At 39.8% G+C, this 16,553-nt stretch overlaps 1 protein-coding gene across 2 annotated transcripts in view; it reads left to right on the forward strand.

Moving 5' to 3' along the window:
* LOC105034030 (protein ACCUMULATION AND REPLICATION OF CHLOROPLASTS 6, chloroplastic) overlaps positions 1-9,935 on the forward strand; it is a 50,336-nt gene extending 40,401 nt beyond the window's left edge. For both annotated transcript variants that reach the window (XM_010909053.3, XM_010909054.3), the window contains exon 6: positions 9,405-9,935. In XM_010909053.3, the coding sequence (XP_010907355.1) occupies positions 9,405-9,695 (291 nt within the window). In that variant the 3' untranslated portion in view covers positions 9,696-9,935. The remainder of the gene's footprint in view (positions 1-9,404) is intronic.
* The last annotated feature ends 6,618 nt before the right edge of the window (positions 9,936-16,553 follow it).

The raw sequence follows: 16,553 nt of genomic DNA on the forward strand, positions 1-16,553 counted from the left end.
GCTGAAGGTGTACAATCCCACACAATGATGCTGTGGTTATTACTGCTAATATAGCTGACTACAATGTATACCGTGTTTTCATTGATAATAGAAGTTCTGTTGACATTTTGTGCTTTGCTGCTTTCACTGCAATGGGGTTTGTTGCCGAACAGTTTAATAAGCTTAGTACTCCAATCCAAGATTTCTCCGAATGTTTGGTAATTCTGGAGGAGACAATCAGACTGCTCCTCACCTTGGGAATCAAATCCAGGTAGGCGACTATTCATGTGGATTTTTTTGTGCTTAATCGACCGTCAGCCTACACTGCAATACTTGGCTGACCAAGTTTAGGAGCACTGAAGGCAGTGGTGTCGAGCTACTACTTGATGATGAAGTTTCTGACGGAAGTTGGAGTGGGGCAAGTCTGAGGCAATCAGGCCATGGCCTGACAGTGTTTTGCTGCTAAGCTGCGGGCAGAGGAACAGCTGGCGGCGTCCCAACCTGAACTCCCAATAGGTTTGGACGCTTGTGATGATCTGATCGGGGAGCATGCTCGACTGTCCGAGAATCTAGTGGAGGTCCCCCCTGAGGAAGGAAAATTCCCATCAAACTATGAAAATCGGGTCATCCATAGATCAGGTAACCAAAGCTCAGCTAACTGCTTTTCTGCAGGAAAATACAGACCTGTTTGCTTGGACAGCAGTGGATATGCCTGGCATTGACCAAGAGGTGATGACTCATCACTTAGGGGTGGATTCGACCTTCCGTCCTATAAAGTAGAAGAAGAGAAGCTTCATCCCGAAGCGTCAGAAGGCAATTGCTGAGGAGGTGGACAAGTTGGTCAAGGCCGGCTTCGTCTGAGAAGTGATGTATCCTAACTGGCTCGCTAATTGGTGCTAGTCAAAAAGACGAACGGAAAATGGCACATGTGCATCGACTTCACTGACTTGAATAAAGTCTGCCCCAAAAACAGCTATCCTCTCCCCTAAATAGATCAATTGGTGGACGTTACTTCTGGGCACGAGCTCCTCATTTTCATGGATGCCTTCTCCGATTATAACTAAATCCGGATGGCACCTGAGGACGAAGAGAAAACGACCTTTATTACTGACTCTAGGCTCTATTGTTAAGGGTGATGCTCTTTGGGTTAGAACGTCGGGGCAACATATCAGCCATTGGTGAATAAGATATTCAAAGATCAAATTAGTCGCAACATGGAGGTCTATGTGGATGACATATTGATAAAAAGCTGAGCCATCCTAGATCACATAGCCGACCTCCAAGAAATCTTCAACACCTTATGCCGATTCCAGATGCGATTGAACCCCACAAAATATGCCTTCGGAGTTAGCTCCAAAAAGTTTCTCGGATTTATGATCTTCCAATGAGAAATTGAGGCAAACCTGGAGAAGATTAAGGCGATTCTGAAGATGTCCCCACCAAAAAATGTAAAGAATGTCCAGCGCCTCATCGGAAGGATTGCTTCAATCATTTCATCTCCAGATCGGTTGAGAGATGTTTGTCTTTTTTTCAAACTCTTAAGCAGCTGAGGGACTTTCAATGGACGATTGAGTGTCAGAAAGTATTCGAAGAGTTGAAGCAATACCTTAGCTTGGCACCTTTGCTTACAAAGGCCTAACTTGGAGAAGAATTGTTACTCTATCTTGTCGTGTCTCCGTTAGCAATTAGTTCGGTTCTTATCCGGGAAGGACGAATCCAAAAATCAGTGTATTACTGAAGTAAGATCCTTCAGGATGTTGAGATCAGGTACACAGTTAAAAAAATTGATATTTGCTCTAGTCGCATGGCAAAGAAGCTCCGATCTTACTTTCAAGCTCATACAATAGTGCTGCTCACGGATCAACCAGTCAAGGCATTCCACCGTCTGGACACGTCGGGATGTGTTGCAAAATGGGCCTTACAACTTTTTGAGTTCAACATTAAGTTCCATCCAAGGCCTTCAATCGAAGATCCAGTCTTGGCGGACTTCATCCTTGAGCGCACCATCCTCGATGAGGAGGGTTCAGAGGCTGCGGAGAGCAGCTCAATGGCGCTAGAGGAACAAATAAATATGGACCTTGATCCTAATGACCAGTGGATTCTTCACGTGGATGGATCTTCCAATTTATCAGGATCAAGAGTCAGTCATCTTAACTAGGCCAGAAGGTGATGTGGCGGAGTATGCTTTGCGGTTCGAATTTTTAGCCACAAATAATGAGGTAGAGTATGAGCTTTTAATTGCTAGGTTTAGACTTGCAAAGGATATGAGAGCCAAATACTTGAAGGTCTTTAGTGACTCAACTATTGATGGGGCAAGTCAAGGGCAAATATGAAGCTCGAAAGGAGAACATGAGATACCTCGAAAAGGTAAAAGAACTAACTACATCTTTTCTGAGTTTTGATATCCGACAGGTACCTCAGACACAACACGTGCGGATGCGCTGTCAAAGCTAGCAGCCTCTACCGTCTGAAGTCCAAAAAGGAACTTACATTGAGGTATTAGAGAACTCAAGCCTAGAAGAACCTTTTGCTGTTCAGCAGATTGACGAAGAGCCTTGTTGGATTGACCCCTGGCTGAAGTACCTCAGATTGGATGAATTACCACCTGATAGTCGGGAAGCTAGAAAAATCCGCAAGCAGGCTGCCTGCTATGTGCTTCATGATGACAAGTTGTATAAGTGATCATCTCTTCCACTTCTGAGGTGTCTGCGACCATCTGAAGCAGACTATGCACTAAAAGAGGTCCATGAGGGGATTTGTGGAAATTATTTGGGCATAAGGATTCTTAAAAAATCTTTCGGCAAGGCTATTATTGGCCCTCGATGCAAAAGGATGTCTCCAATTTTGTCAGAAGGTATGATCACTGTCAGAGGATTTTTAATATTCAGCATCAACCAGTGGTGCCTTTTACTTCTATCGCTGCTCCATGGCCTCTCGCTCAGTGGGGAATGGACATTCTAGGTTTCTTTCCTCAAGCCTCAGGTCAGCGTAAATTCCTTCTGGTGGCCATTGATTATTTCACAAAATAGGTGGAGGCCGAGCCCCTGGCCCAAATAACAGAGGCTAGAGTTAAAGATTTCATCTGAAAATCTATTATTTACCGCTATGGTATCCCGAGGGCAAGGGTAACTGACAATGGCAGGCAATTCAGCGGCTCATGGCTTCGAGAATTCTGTGAAGACCTTGAAATTGAATAACGCTTCATCTTAGTCGGACATCCACAGGCAAATGGGGAAGTTGAAGTAATGAACAGGACTCTCTTGCAAGGCCTGAAAGCTAGACTTAATCGGACTGGGGAGTGCTAGGTGGACGAGTTGTATCATATGTTGTAGGCATATCAAACAACTCAGAGAATTCCGACTGGAGAAACTTCATTCAATCTCACATTCGTAACCAAGACAGTTATACCGATTGAGATTGAGCTTCCTTCAGAGTCGAGGAATACGAGGATACCAACTCTGAATGGTTACGAACCAACCTTAACTTGGTTAAGGAGAGCAGAAAATGAGTTGCTGTGCGAATGGCATCCTATCGACAAAGGGTAGCCAAGTACTACAATTTTTGAGTCAAGTTTATGGAATTTTGAGTTGGTGATCTGGTGCTACGACATGCCGAAGTCTCACAACCTACGGAGCGAGGAAAGCTATCACCTAATTGGAAAGGCCCGATCAGGTGGATGAGTAAGTATGCCCTGGAACTTACAAATTGAAACAGCTTGATGGAACTCTACTTCAAAGATCATGGAACTCAGCTAACCTCCGCATATATTATTAATGATATTGTAATTTTACTGAAGCATATACATGAATGAACACTCCGATTTGTCAACATCGATCCTTCCATATATAAGTGCGAGTTATATTTGAAACTCGATCTTTAATTGGCCTCGAGATGTTAAAAGTCTTTGATCGGCTTATATTTGAACTCGACCTTTGATCGGTCTCGAGATGTTAAAAGCTTTTGATCGGCTTATATTTAGAACTCGATCTTTGATCGGCCTCGAGATGTTAGAAGCCTTTGATCGGCTTATATTTGAAACTCGGACTTTAATCGGTCTCGAGATGTTAAAAGCTTTTGATCGGCTTATATTTGAAATTCGATCTTTGATCGGTCTCGAGATGTTTAAAGTCTCATATCATCTTATTCGAAACTCGGCCTTTGATCGACCTCGAGACATTAAAAGCCTCAGATCAGCTTATATTTGAAACTCGGCCTTTGATCGGCCTCAAGATATTAAAGCCTTTACGTTTTATGGCGACCATGTGGAGTCAGTATGATTTAGAAAACGACGACAAAAAAAAAAAAAACGCAACGAAGAAAAGGAGAAGTTAGCTTTTCGGCTGGTGGGGCATCGTCAGTTGGCTGCACCTCTTCAATGTGCTGCACTCTGCGGAGAATCATGAATCCAGAAAATTTGTAAGTATTCGCTTGCTTTTCTCGTAGCTGCAAAGCGTCTTTCATGTCCATCTCGGGGTTGGGCAGCTCGAAGTGATCGAATTATGGGTACAAAATTTGAAGTGCATTCTGACAGAAGTTGTAGCTAGAATGGCGGCTGACAGCAAATATCGTATGGATCGTCAATTGAGAATTGTCCATCAACTGCTCATGAGATTGAGTTCTCCTCTTGTCGGAGATCGGCCTTCTGGTTCTCACAATCCCGACGAAGATCTTTCGTCATGGGAGACCGAAAGAAGCTCTTTCGAGCCAACATCGACAATAGGAGCAGTTACTTGGATGCCTCGCTGCTGTACGTCTTTGAAAGCGGCGACGGTCTTTTTGCCACTCAACGTCCTTTGCAACTTCGAAATTCTCTTTGGCATTATGGAGTTCGTTTTGAAGTTGCAACGTTTGCATAGACCTCACCCATCCAAATTTCTTATACTTGATCAGGGACTCCAAGGCACGGATTTCTTCATGGGCAGAGTCAAGCTGACAATGATATACTGTCAATTTCGCCGCCATGCCCCAGGACTTCACTCCCACTGCATCGGATACTCTCCATAATCTTTTCTGTCAATTGTGCCTTCTCAGCACTGTGTGCCACAACTCCTTGCCAAACTTTTTGTTGAAGTCTATTAACTTCTTTCTCAGTCTCGTCAAGTTCCTTCTGAGCCTTTTGAAGTCTCTCTTCCCGATCGACGACCTCTCCTTCGAAGAATTTAAGTTTCTTCTCCAGGCTCTTGATATGAGCTCTAATATTAACTACCATCATCGGAGGAAGAGAAGTGGCCAATAAAGGAGCGACAGCGGTTATCGGGCCGACGTCGCAAGCATCATTCACCAACTGTGCAAACAATTGAAAGCGGTAAATTCAAAAAGCTCGTAATTTCATTTTATTAACTAAAAGTTTCTTACAGAGATAAAAAAGAAAAGGGGGCAAAAAGTACAAGCATTCAATCCCCGACCTTCTCTTGGGGAGTTGTATTCGGAGGAGGCTTGGAGGGACCTGCATCAGCAGTTGAAGAGGAGGACGGCTCAGCAATATTTTCCTTGAAAATGGAGAGCTCGGAGGCAGTGTGAACTTTCTCGTCCTCTTCATCTTCATCTTCGTAGTCCAAGAAGGCGAGATCAAGCTCCGGATGCTCCTCTATTGACTTTCGGCAGTCGATCCAACTTTCTTTGTGAGTCTGGTGAAAAATCCTTTCGCTGAAGGTCACATGGCTGTTGCGATATTTTGTAGATGCCTTAAATGCCTCCACCGCTCGAGCCATCTCCTCAGCAAAGATAGGTGATGCCTTGAATTCCTCGATTGAGGAGTGCTTGGCATCTTGAATGCACTCCACAGTCCTCTCCGTCTCTTTATCCCTCTTCAGGGTGAGGGCGAGATTGGACTCCACTTGCCCAAGGGCCTCTTGAAGATTTTTGACCTCAGCCTCTTGTTCTTTAATTTTCGTCCAAGCTACCTGGGCGTCCGTTTCGGCTCTCTTCTTGGCCTCCCATGCTTGTGCCTCCCTAGATGAGCGGTTCGACAAATTGACGAGAATATGAAGCAGCTGCGTATCAAATCGACTGAGTTAGAAGAAGTATGATGATTAAAGGAGAAGGGGTGATAGGATAGATGTTACACTTGGTGACCCACGATCAAAGACAGTTTTCTCAGATTGGAAACGCTCATCCTGTCCATCTGCTCCAACTCTGCTAGAATTACGGAGTTCTCGACAGTTTTTTGGATGGCCTTCCAGTCTTGAAAAAGTAGACCCTCCAGAATGTCGTCGGAAAGAGCCTCATCATCGTCACCCTCTTTAGAAGACTCAGTCCAAGCAGAGGTCTTAGAAGGCTCAGGTCGCTCGACGATCCCTTCTCAGGAGTCGGCAGTCAGGGTCGGAGTAGGTGCAGGTGTCGTCAAAATTGCTCCGACCTTGAAAGAGACTGCTTGGTCGATAGTGGCAAGCTCTTGGCTGAGTTCAGTAGATTTTGGCTTTTTCTTCCTTTCGGTCCCGACGGCCTGAGTCTTCCTCTTCTGTGGAAGAGAGGCCTTCAATTTCGTGATATCCTTTGTTGAGGGTTCCATGTCTACAATTATTCAATAAATGTTGGATGAGAGAGCTATACTTATACATATATATATATATATATAACAAAAAAAGAAGAGAAAGCATGGACGGCCCCACTCACTTCTGGGGTCGCTAGAGGAAAGCGCTGTCGAGAAAAGGGATTCGTCGAATAAAAGCTCATCCAAATGAGGAGTATTGCGATCCAGGAGATCTCTAAGCTCTTTCTTTTTCTCGATACTCAACTTTATAGGTTTCAAAGATGAAGCTTCGATCCGACCTCAGTCTGGAAGCCCTTAGTCATCCATCGAAGCATAAGAAACAAAAAAGAAACGGCTCTTTCAGCCATCAATGGATGAGAGAGCACCAGAAACTAGGGAAGTAGCACCCCTCTGGGAGGAGATATACAGTCAGTCGGTGTATGGATGTTTCTTTAATGTGAAGAGAGTTCGAAAGAGATGAATCAAAGGTCGGACACCCGTCCGAGAGTAGAGAACAAGGAACCCCATGATATATCTAAAGGAATTCGGAGACAGAACAAAAAGCAATCTTGTAGAATCTAAAAAGCTCAAAAATAAAGGAAAAGATGGAAAATCTAAGACCCGCTCGAAAATTGTCTTCGTACACCGCTAATCGGCTGGGAGGTGGACTGTGGACTCAAACATTTGAATCAGGAAGTTCAAGATGGAACTCCTCCGGAATGTAGTATTGGATTTGGGGCAACTTTAAGTCGCCCAAGCTCAGTTCGGTTTGGATCTCTCCAGGCCCGACCGAAGAATTGGTTTTAGCCCCAGGGCTTTTCGGATTCTTCACTTTCTTTCGCACGGGGCTCTCACTCAGAGTTTTCAGAACCCACCATGGAAATAGAAACATAAGGGAAAGTGAAAAGAAGAAAAAATCAAGGTAAGAGGGACTTACTTTCGAGTAAGAGATCTAAAGGAAGTAACTATCTTTCGAAGGCTCTTCGCACGGTGAAGAAGGAAGGAAATCTGTTTGTAAGAGATTTAGAGCAAGAAAAATGGCAAAGGGAGAAAAGATTTTACCAAAATTAGCATAAGAAAAAATAAAACAAAGGAAGCCGCCCCTTTAAATAGAAGAGCACACGTCTCTCGGAGGATGCCAAATCGGTACAAATTTCTGAAACGAACCACGCGTCAAACCTTCATTAGCTCAAGCTAGCTGATGGTCTTCACATTCAATGCGTCTAAGCAGAGAAGAGTAGCGTCTGCACAGATTTCAAAAATTTCATTATTAATTTGGCAACTTTTTCGTTTAAAAAATCGTGTGCAGACATTTGGTTTAAAAAGCTCTTCACCTCAGCCATTCAAAAATGCCAAGATAAATACTCCCATAGTCCGATCAGAGCTCGGACTAGGGAGTAGGAGGGTATCTGTTAGGAGTAATTTGGAATGGACCAGGGATGTATGAAGATTCAAGTCCATTGTGACCCATCAGATCCATATCAGTGCCTTTCAAGCGGCCTAATTGTTGCGGTTTGCTCGACCTCTGGTCGGCAAGTATCTGTCCCGACTCATGGTCGGAGGCTATTCTATCCAATCTCTCGTCGGTATGTTTTTGATCCGAATTTTGGGCGGAAAAGGTTGGGTCCAACTCTTGGTCGGAAAACTATCAGTTCCAACTTCTAGTCGGCACACTACACTCTCCAACCTCTCCTCGGAAGCAGATTGATCAGGCTTAGATTTAAAAGGCAGGCGCTAACTGGCTGTAGCTGTCAATACTATTTGGGTGTAATCGTCTGATCTTGAGAATCATTTCCGATATAACCACTTGATCCTGAGAATCATTTCCAGCGTAACCGCTTGATCTCGAGAATCATAACCAAATAACCACACCAGATTCAGCCAATCTGTCTATCAAAATGGTTACACAACAGTCTCTTTTATAAATTCTCAAACCTCGAAGATCCAGATAAGTAACCCTATCTCAGAGAACTAAAATTCTGTTTCTCTGTTTGCGTATTCTGACTTGAGCATCGGAGGGTCCTCGCTGGAGCACAATCCTCCAGTCCGGATATTTTTGCAGGTTGCTCAAGCACTGTGCTTTTCGATTTTCCGGCGTCAACCAGACACATGCTGCAACAAGTTTCATATCTTAATTGACTTAATACATATACAGAAATACTAACTTTAATTGGTGAATGGTGATTTTTCCAAGTGATGCTGTTATTTTGCTTTCATTATCCAATTTTCTTTCGAAGATTGACTAATAACAGTTGTTATAACTTGGATAACTAGAAAATATTAAACATAGGTGGTCTTCAAACTTTGTAGCCAAATAAAAATCATTTATATCATTCGAATGACTGATTGACAGTATTGAGTGCAGGTTGATATCTAACTGCATCTGATGACCTGTAAATAGTCTCACTTGAATGAGCATTGATTGAATTAAAATCGATAAGAACTTGTGTTGCACCAGTGGGAGTCCAACTTCAAATAGATTATTATTTCATGCTCAAAATGAGATTCATGAGATGAGAAACAAAATCAACTACAGCAGTAAAATTTCTTGTTCTGTACACGAGTGCAGTAAGCTTGTCTTAACCCTGGGCTTAGTTTGATGCTGCTCTTGCATTCTTCTGTTTCGGCCAGTCATGCTTGATGTGAAATATTTTGCGACCATCCAATTGCTCACATGCATGAACATGCATGAAAAACAAATTCTGAGTAGATGTGAGTATGCATGCCTGTGCGAGCATGTACTTTGTGCCTGTATGTCTTGATCGACCTGGTTTCCTTGACCCTGTAACCGTGCATCATGTCAGATAGAAGTAAAGGTTTTCTTTTGATGAGTAACAGCATAGCAGAAGCGGCTTATGTTAATGGGGCTGTGGTATTTTTTCCCCCTCTAATTCATACGAAGTTATATCTTGCAAAGTATAATCATAGTACAAAAACTTTGAGACATTGACAGGTATTGGATGGCCGAATGCTAAAGCTATGGACTGATCGAGCTGCAGAGATTGCGCAGCATGGTTGGTTCTGGCAGTACACCCTATTAGGTGTGACTGTTGATAGTGTGATTGTTTCTTTGGATGGCTATCGAGCAACAGTGGAGGCAACAATTCAGGAAGCAGCCCAACTGACGGACGGTGCTCACCCAGAGCACAACGATTCCTACAGCACTACCTACACCACCAGGTATGAGATGGCTTATTCCAAGTCCGGCTGGAAGATAACAGAGGGAGCAGTCCTGAAATCATAGACGACACTTTCCTCTCTGATTGATGTAAATAATAACGTATGTTCCATCGGAGCATCATTTCTGATTTTTGCTCCAGAATTTCTTGGAGTTTGGGGGCCTGCAATCATCCATCATTTTTGAATTTTTTAAGAACATTTATCATGCAGTGTAGATAAAAAAATTACCGACTTTTAGCTCTGCTCAGAGGTGATAATAAGCCTCTGATTTAGATTGATTTAATGGTTACGAAGGTTTCAATAATTGCAGATCTGTCTCCTGAACATTGAAGTTGTTAGCAGACAACAGATCCCGATAACTATGGGTCGTTAATTGTTTATCACGTCAGTCATGTCAGTAACTGTGAGGGCATGCGCCTGACACAGCTTCGTCCTCAGGATGCAAGCAACTCTCCATACCTGACCGGACCAAATAAGGGCTACAGGAGTAACATTCTTGAAATTATTCAAGGATTAGTTGATTTTTTATTTTTTTTTATCAACCCAACGATTTAGAGGAACTGAGACAATATGGAGCAGCTGAGGACTCTCTTCTAACTTGAGCTTTTGTAGTAATATCTTCTCTAAGATAGATATCTGTGAGAAGAGAGGATCAAGGCTCATTCATCGTGGTACACAAAGTGATGATTTTTAATGATTCACTTATGAAATAGTCGGTATGAATGAGCTCTTCGATCATCTTGTTCACGATCTTGACGTGAATGGTTACATCATGTCTAAGTTTCATACGATAATGATGCAGTTCTAATACTATCTTTCTGATTTCTTTTATTTTTGAGCCATAGTTCTAATGACTCTCGGCGTCTTCATTACAAGTGGTCGTTTTGCCATTTTTCCCACAACAAATGAAGGAAAAATGTTTTAGTTAGGAATGGATACACCATAATGACACAAAGTCACTTCTACGGTCATCAATGTACAGTTCTCAAGAGTTGCTGGAATCATGTGTTTAAAAATCTAACTTTTAGGCCCTAAAAAACTATTTGTTTTCAAATACCTAAGTCTCTCTCTAGATTTTCATGATCATAATTTAGCCTAGGGACCTCCAAGCTTCCTCTAATTGTAACAGGGACCTCAACCAATGCCCTCTGGGGTGGCATAGTGTAATTAGGTTCAAATGTCCGAAGACAACTCACAAACAGTGCTCCTTTCATCACACCACCTCTGTATGCATTCCCTGTGAGCAAATTTTAAAGTCCCAGAACAAGTACAAGGAGGTACCATGTGTTGGTACCGATGTACCATTCCATACATTCACAGTAAAAATTTGGGTATGGGACATGGTATAAATCACAGTGCTCAGATTGTTTTAGTACATTCATGCATTCCGTTGGTTGTAGGGGTAGAATGTATTGGGATATTCAAATATCATGTCAGATGAATTAAATGATAAAACAAGGAGTCATATTTCAAAATAAATCTAGTAACATGAATGTTACCAGATTTAATTACAGAAAAGTAATATACATAACCAAATTGTACCAAGAAATTTTTGTTCTAGAATGTTAAACTGCTTATATCTCATGCGATTTACTTCCGTTTCATATCAATTATACCAAATTTAATCAAATGTCATAGGCTTCTTTCACATAAAATTTCATAGCCTAATGCAATGTACACAGTGATATGGCGTTAGTGATATCGAAATTCCATCAAATAAAAGTATGGTAATTCGAGACATTTAATCATCCACACAGCATTTAAGCAGGCCAAGAAACAATCGAATTTGAGCTCTGATACCAATGTAAAAAATTAAATTCGGAAGCAGAACTTACAGGTTTCTACCAGTGCATTTGCAAATCCTCGGATCTAATTTGTTGATTGATCACCGGTCTGGTCGGAACTCGATCACAGATGAAACGGGTTCGCTTTTCACCGTCTAAATACCACATGAGAGAAAAAAAATTGTGCTGGACTAAATTGCACAAACAAAATAATTGATCACAAATCTTAATCTTCCCACTGGAAAATCAAGGAGATAAAAGACCTTCATTATGTTTTTTATCACAAAAGGATGAAGCACTTTTGCTCACGCATCCCACATCTTTTTATTTCTGTGCAATCCCCTTCTATATTCATTCACCAGCACAAACTATCGTGGCCCACGTCCCACTCAAAAAAACTGCGACGCATGCCATTAAGTCATGCATCTCGGCAGCTTACAAAACTGCCTTTTTGAACCAGGCTGGGTCAACCCATCACGGGCACCCACTCAGGTTTCCAACAGTTCTTGATTTTGTGTTTCTGTTTCTCTACATATTCGAGGAATATTACATGAAGACTTGATGTTGAAGATAGCATTTGTGAAATGGTACGCTATTTCTTACTTGAATTTTCATTTTTTCCAAAAGCAAATAAAATGAATTTTCACTTTTTTTGAAAGCAAATAAAGTCTAATCTTTACTTTTCAATTTTCTTCTTTGAACTTTCAGAAAACGAAAATAAAAAGCAAGCAAAGTCCATACCAAAACGATCCTAAATACTTTACATCTTTGATTCGTTGACAAATAATTCAAGGATTGCTTCTGTAACACAGATTAATATTGCTGGAGTTGTTTGTGGTTGTATTGTTGCTTGTTTCTCTCTGCCTCCTTTCACATGCTTGTTCAAGTTTTGCACAAACGGATCAGATATTTTACCCATAGTATATAATATCATACAAAACAATTTGGTTTGGTCGATATTACGCTGTATTGTTGCAAGGCTTCAGAGATGAGGTCGGCAATGAACCGAGCTGGAGAGCTAAGAGTTGAGCTGACGTGAACCACGAACAAAACTTGCAAAAGAAGTCCCAAAATTATAGGGTGCCCTCCAGTTTAAGATCCTCCGATGCTTAAGTCAGTCGGAGCCTTAAGAATAAGTAGTAAAAATGAAGTAAAAAATAAGAAATAAGAGTTTGTGAGTGGAGATAAGTAGAATGAACTAGAGAGAACTATGATTCCTCAGTGAAAATTTTAGTAGAAGTTTATCTCTGTGAGTTCAGATTTAGTTTGGACTTACGTTCCGGAGAGCATCTTGTCTCCTTTTTGTAGAAGAAGCTTGTTTAGGCCTTAAGAAAAATTTGTTACACCGTTAGAGAACTGTTAGACCATTAGAGATCTGTTAGGTCGTTAAAAATCTGTTAGGTCATTAGAGATCTATTAGGCCGTTGGGTTGTTGTAATAGAATGATCAACTGTGCAGAGATCGTGGGGCGGCTGCCTACGTAAAGATGAGTTGAAATAAACTGAAAGGCAGTTACGGTTGAGCTGGATGACAGCCATCAGATAACCATCCATACTACTGATGCCATGTCGGTAATAGACCGATATGAAATAATTGATATCAGTAAATATCTGAATTGGGCATCATGCTTTTGGTGTCAATAATCAGGTCGATTTATGCCTTTGGTATCAATAATCAGATCGGTCGACAACTGAGATGAGTATCTTGCTTATTGGCAGTTTTGGACTAAGTTGACTTAGCAGGTAATACTAAAGAGTCACGTCGGTCAGAGGCTAATATAATCTGGGAGTATCATTAACTCAGATAATGATCTGCTATCATGTACCCAGATGATGATGAGGTCGGACTTATGATGAGGTTGGACTTCTGATGAGGTTGGTCTTCTGATGAGCTCAGCTATCAACCTACTGATAAGGTTGGCCTCCTGATGATCTCAATTTTTCGATGAGGTTGGCTTTTGGATGACCTCGGCCTTCTGATGACATCGGCCTTATGATGAGCTTCACAATCGAGCTTTATATTGGTATTCTTGTCAATTCAAGAACTGAGTCTCGAGGACATCAACTGAGGTGGTATAATCCCCATAACACATTGTACCAATCACAAACTATGATAGTCCGTAGTCTTGGCACAATCTTGGGTACGGAATGACCTTTACTAGGCCGGATAATTTGGGAACTGCTAGATTTTGAACAATTTGATCCTACAAGGGCCCATACTGATCAGAGAAATAGCTACATTTTATTTTTTCTATTACATTCCATAAATAGATAGAAATCGAGAAAATATGAAGACAAATTGTCCAAAGTTTGCATTTGGCATATTCTCATGATATATCATAGATCTTATCAACGTAATGGCATAACTTCTTTAATCTTTTGTTACATATTTTATTTTTGTGTTCATATATTTTTAGATGAAAAATAAAAAGAAAACAAAGAGATGCTATATTCAAAAATTGGTCTGATGCTTGACGTCTAGCATGCTATTTGCAATCCTCTTTTGACAGCAATTTTGATTTATTTTCAGCACCTTAATTATTTCTCAAATAAAACACCAACTTTAGAGTAATTCCTAAATTAGTTAGGCTATTAGTATTTCATATGGGCTAAAAAATATGCATCATACCTCCTATTAGAGGAAACATTACTCGTAACTGAAATTTAACTTTTTAGAATTTATTCAAATTAGGTATTATTTTTAACAAATTAATAAAAAAATTAAATTTAGAAAGTAATGAAATTTCAGTAGCATGCGAAGGTTCTTCAGAATTTTTTTTAAAGTATGCATTAATTGTCAAGCAATTTATACATATTTATGTGAATATAATTTAAAAATGCTAATAAATTGCAAATTTATGTAAATTTAGAAAATGCAAGTACAGTTTAGAGGTAGCTTTTGAGGTAACTAGCACTTTCTTAGGAGCTTTTAAAAATTTTCAATTTTTAAGTAATTTTAAATTAAAAATTAAGATTAATCCATGAATATTGTTGATATTTTATAAGTGCATAGTGACAATGTATGCAACCATGTTCTAGGGTTAAGAATAAGTGTTTTTAAAAATTTTAAGATTAATTGGTTAGCAATAGAGATAGAAACCAAAAAAGTATATCGATCATAACATTGGGTTACATCATAATAAGATAGTAAGTGGCCATCACCATTGGAGCTATTGGAGGTGTAAATAGTGTTCCTCCTTTTGGAGGGAATGAATCACCAAATTGAAGCAGTACCTAGTTAGTGGAAATTCTGATGTTACGATCTAGAAGATATGTCCCAAGGAGGTCTATCAACATTTCAGACAGTCTGTTCAAGACTTCACAGAAGGGAAGAGGAGATCACTACAAAAATAGGCTGAGTTATATAGGTGGCCAATGGGGCCATCATTCTGTCACTCCATGTATTTAACATATGATGAGTTCTTCAACCTAGTTGACATGAAGAAAGCATTACTTCAAGCTACCATCGAGATTGGTAGAGAGGAGCAACGAGGGATGGATTAGGTTGTAAGACACAAAGTTTATTGACTCTATGATTGATTTTGATGATTACAAACGTTGAATGATTATGGTACTAATCATATGTTCATCAGTGAATATAGGATTTTTTAGGTGCTTAAAATAAAGAATTATTTGTAGAAAAAATTATCTCAAAAGAATGATGATTAATGGTCAAATAAGACTCAAACAAGAAGTTTTTGAAAGCTTAAATGCTGTGAAAGATCTTAGAAATTAAGATGGAAGAAGTTCTCAAAGATTGAAGATGAAAAGCTTCTTAAGCAAAAAAAATGTATAGAAATTTTTAGTTGGCTATCATCCGAGTCAACTCGAGCTGAAATAGTGAAGAATAATAGTTTTGGTATGTAAAAATTTCATCTAGCATGCCTTCGAGTTGACTTAAGGATTATTCGAGTCAACTCAAGTGAAGAATGACAGAACTGTAATTTTTCAGAATAAAAAATTCAACGAATCAAGCGACAGCTCAAGTCGACTCGAATTGCTCAAGTCAATGTCTCAAGAAAAGATAAAGAGCTATGTTTTCAAGAATTTTAGCTGAGTAGACTCGAAGTTCATTCGAGTCTACTCGAAGCTCCAATGGCTAGTTCTGCAGAATTTCAGAAGTGTGCAGAATTATTTTTAATAGTTAGTTTTTATTTTCTAACAGTTAGAAATGGTTAGTTTGGCTTCTAAAAAGAATTTAAAAGCTTTCAAACTTAATGAAGAGCCAAGAGAAGAGGATTAAAAAGAAGAACATATCAATTTATGTGAGGACTACTGAATATCCTCGAGAATAAGAAAAGAGAAGAATTAAGTACAGAATTTTGAGTGTGCTTTCAACAGAAATCTTTTTTAACTTCTTCTACATGCTTTGAAACTTCAAATAAGAGAAGTTCAAGCCTCAATCAAGCAAACAATCAGCAACTTCTCCAAGCTTAAAGAGTTTATTTTTTTTATTTTTATTTATACTAAAATTCTATTTTTTTGTATTTTTATTTTCTTTATAAGTTTCTTTGGGAAAAATGAAAAAATAATGCCCTACAAGTTAATCGCATATGGGATGCGATAGGATATTTTTCTATTATTTATCTTTCAAATTCATGTATTTGACATTGTTAATTAATAAAATAGACTTTTCGATTAATTATATGTTGCATCTTATTATTATTTTTAAGATTATAATAAACTCCATAGGTCTGGACAATAGTTTTAGGACCGTGATGAGATTATGCTCGTAAGATCTAAATCCTTGATATCTCTAATCTAAAATATTTTTAGTCATTGGTTCATTGAGTCAGAGATCAATGATACCGATAAGACTGGTACATCCTATGTATGCTCAGTGGTAAGGATAGTTGATCTCACAACCACTTATATGGACGATACTAATACAAGGATGTGGATGCTCATTAGAGAATGAGTTCACTGAATAGACCTACGAGAGAACATCTGATGGAGTCTTATTTACATATCAGCTGATTGTTCTCTAATGGGAGTTGTGCAAGTGATCCTTTGATCTGAGATCATCATGGTACCTTGTGTACTGAATTCATATTTTGGTTCATTTTCTAACATGATTCTTGATCCTTGTGTGGGGTGTTCTGGATGTGGTGAAGTATGCACGAAGGTTGTGAGTGATCA

Source organism: Elaeis guineensis, chromosome 16 (genome assembly GCF_000442705.2).
Source record: "Elaeis guineensis isolate ETL-2024a chromosome 16, EG11, whole genome shotgun sequence".
In the NCBI taxonomy this organism is placed as follows: Eukaryota; Viridiplantae; Streptophyta; class Magnoliopsida; order Arecales; family Arecaceae; genus Elaeis; species Elaeis guineensis.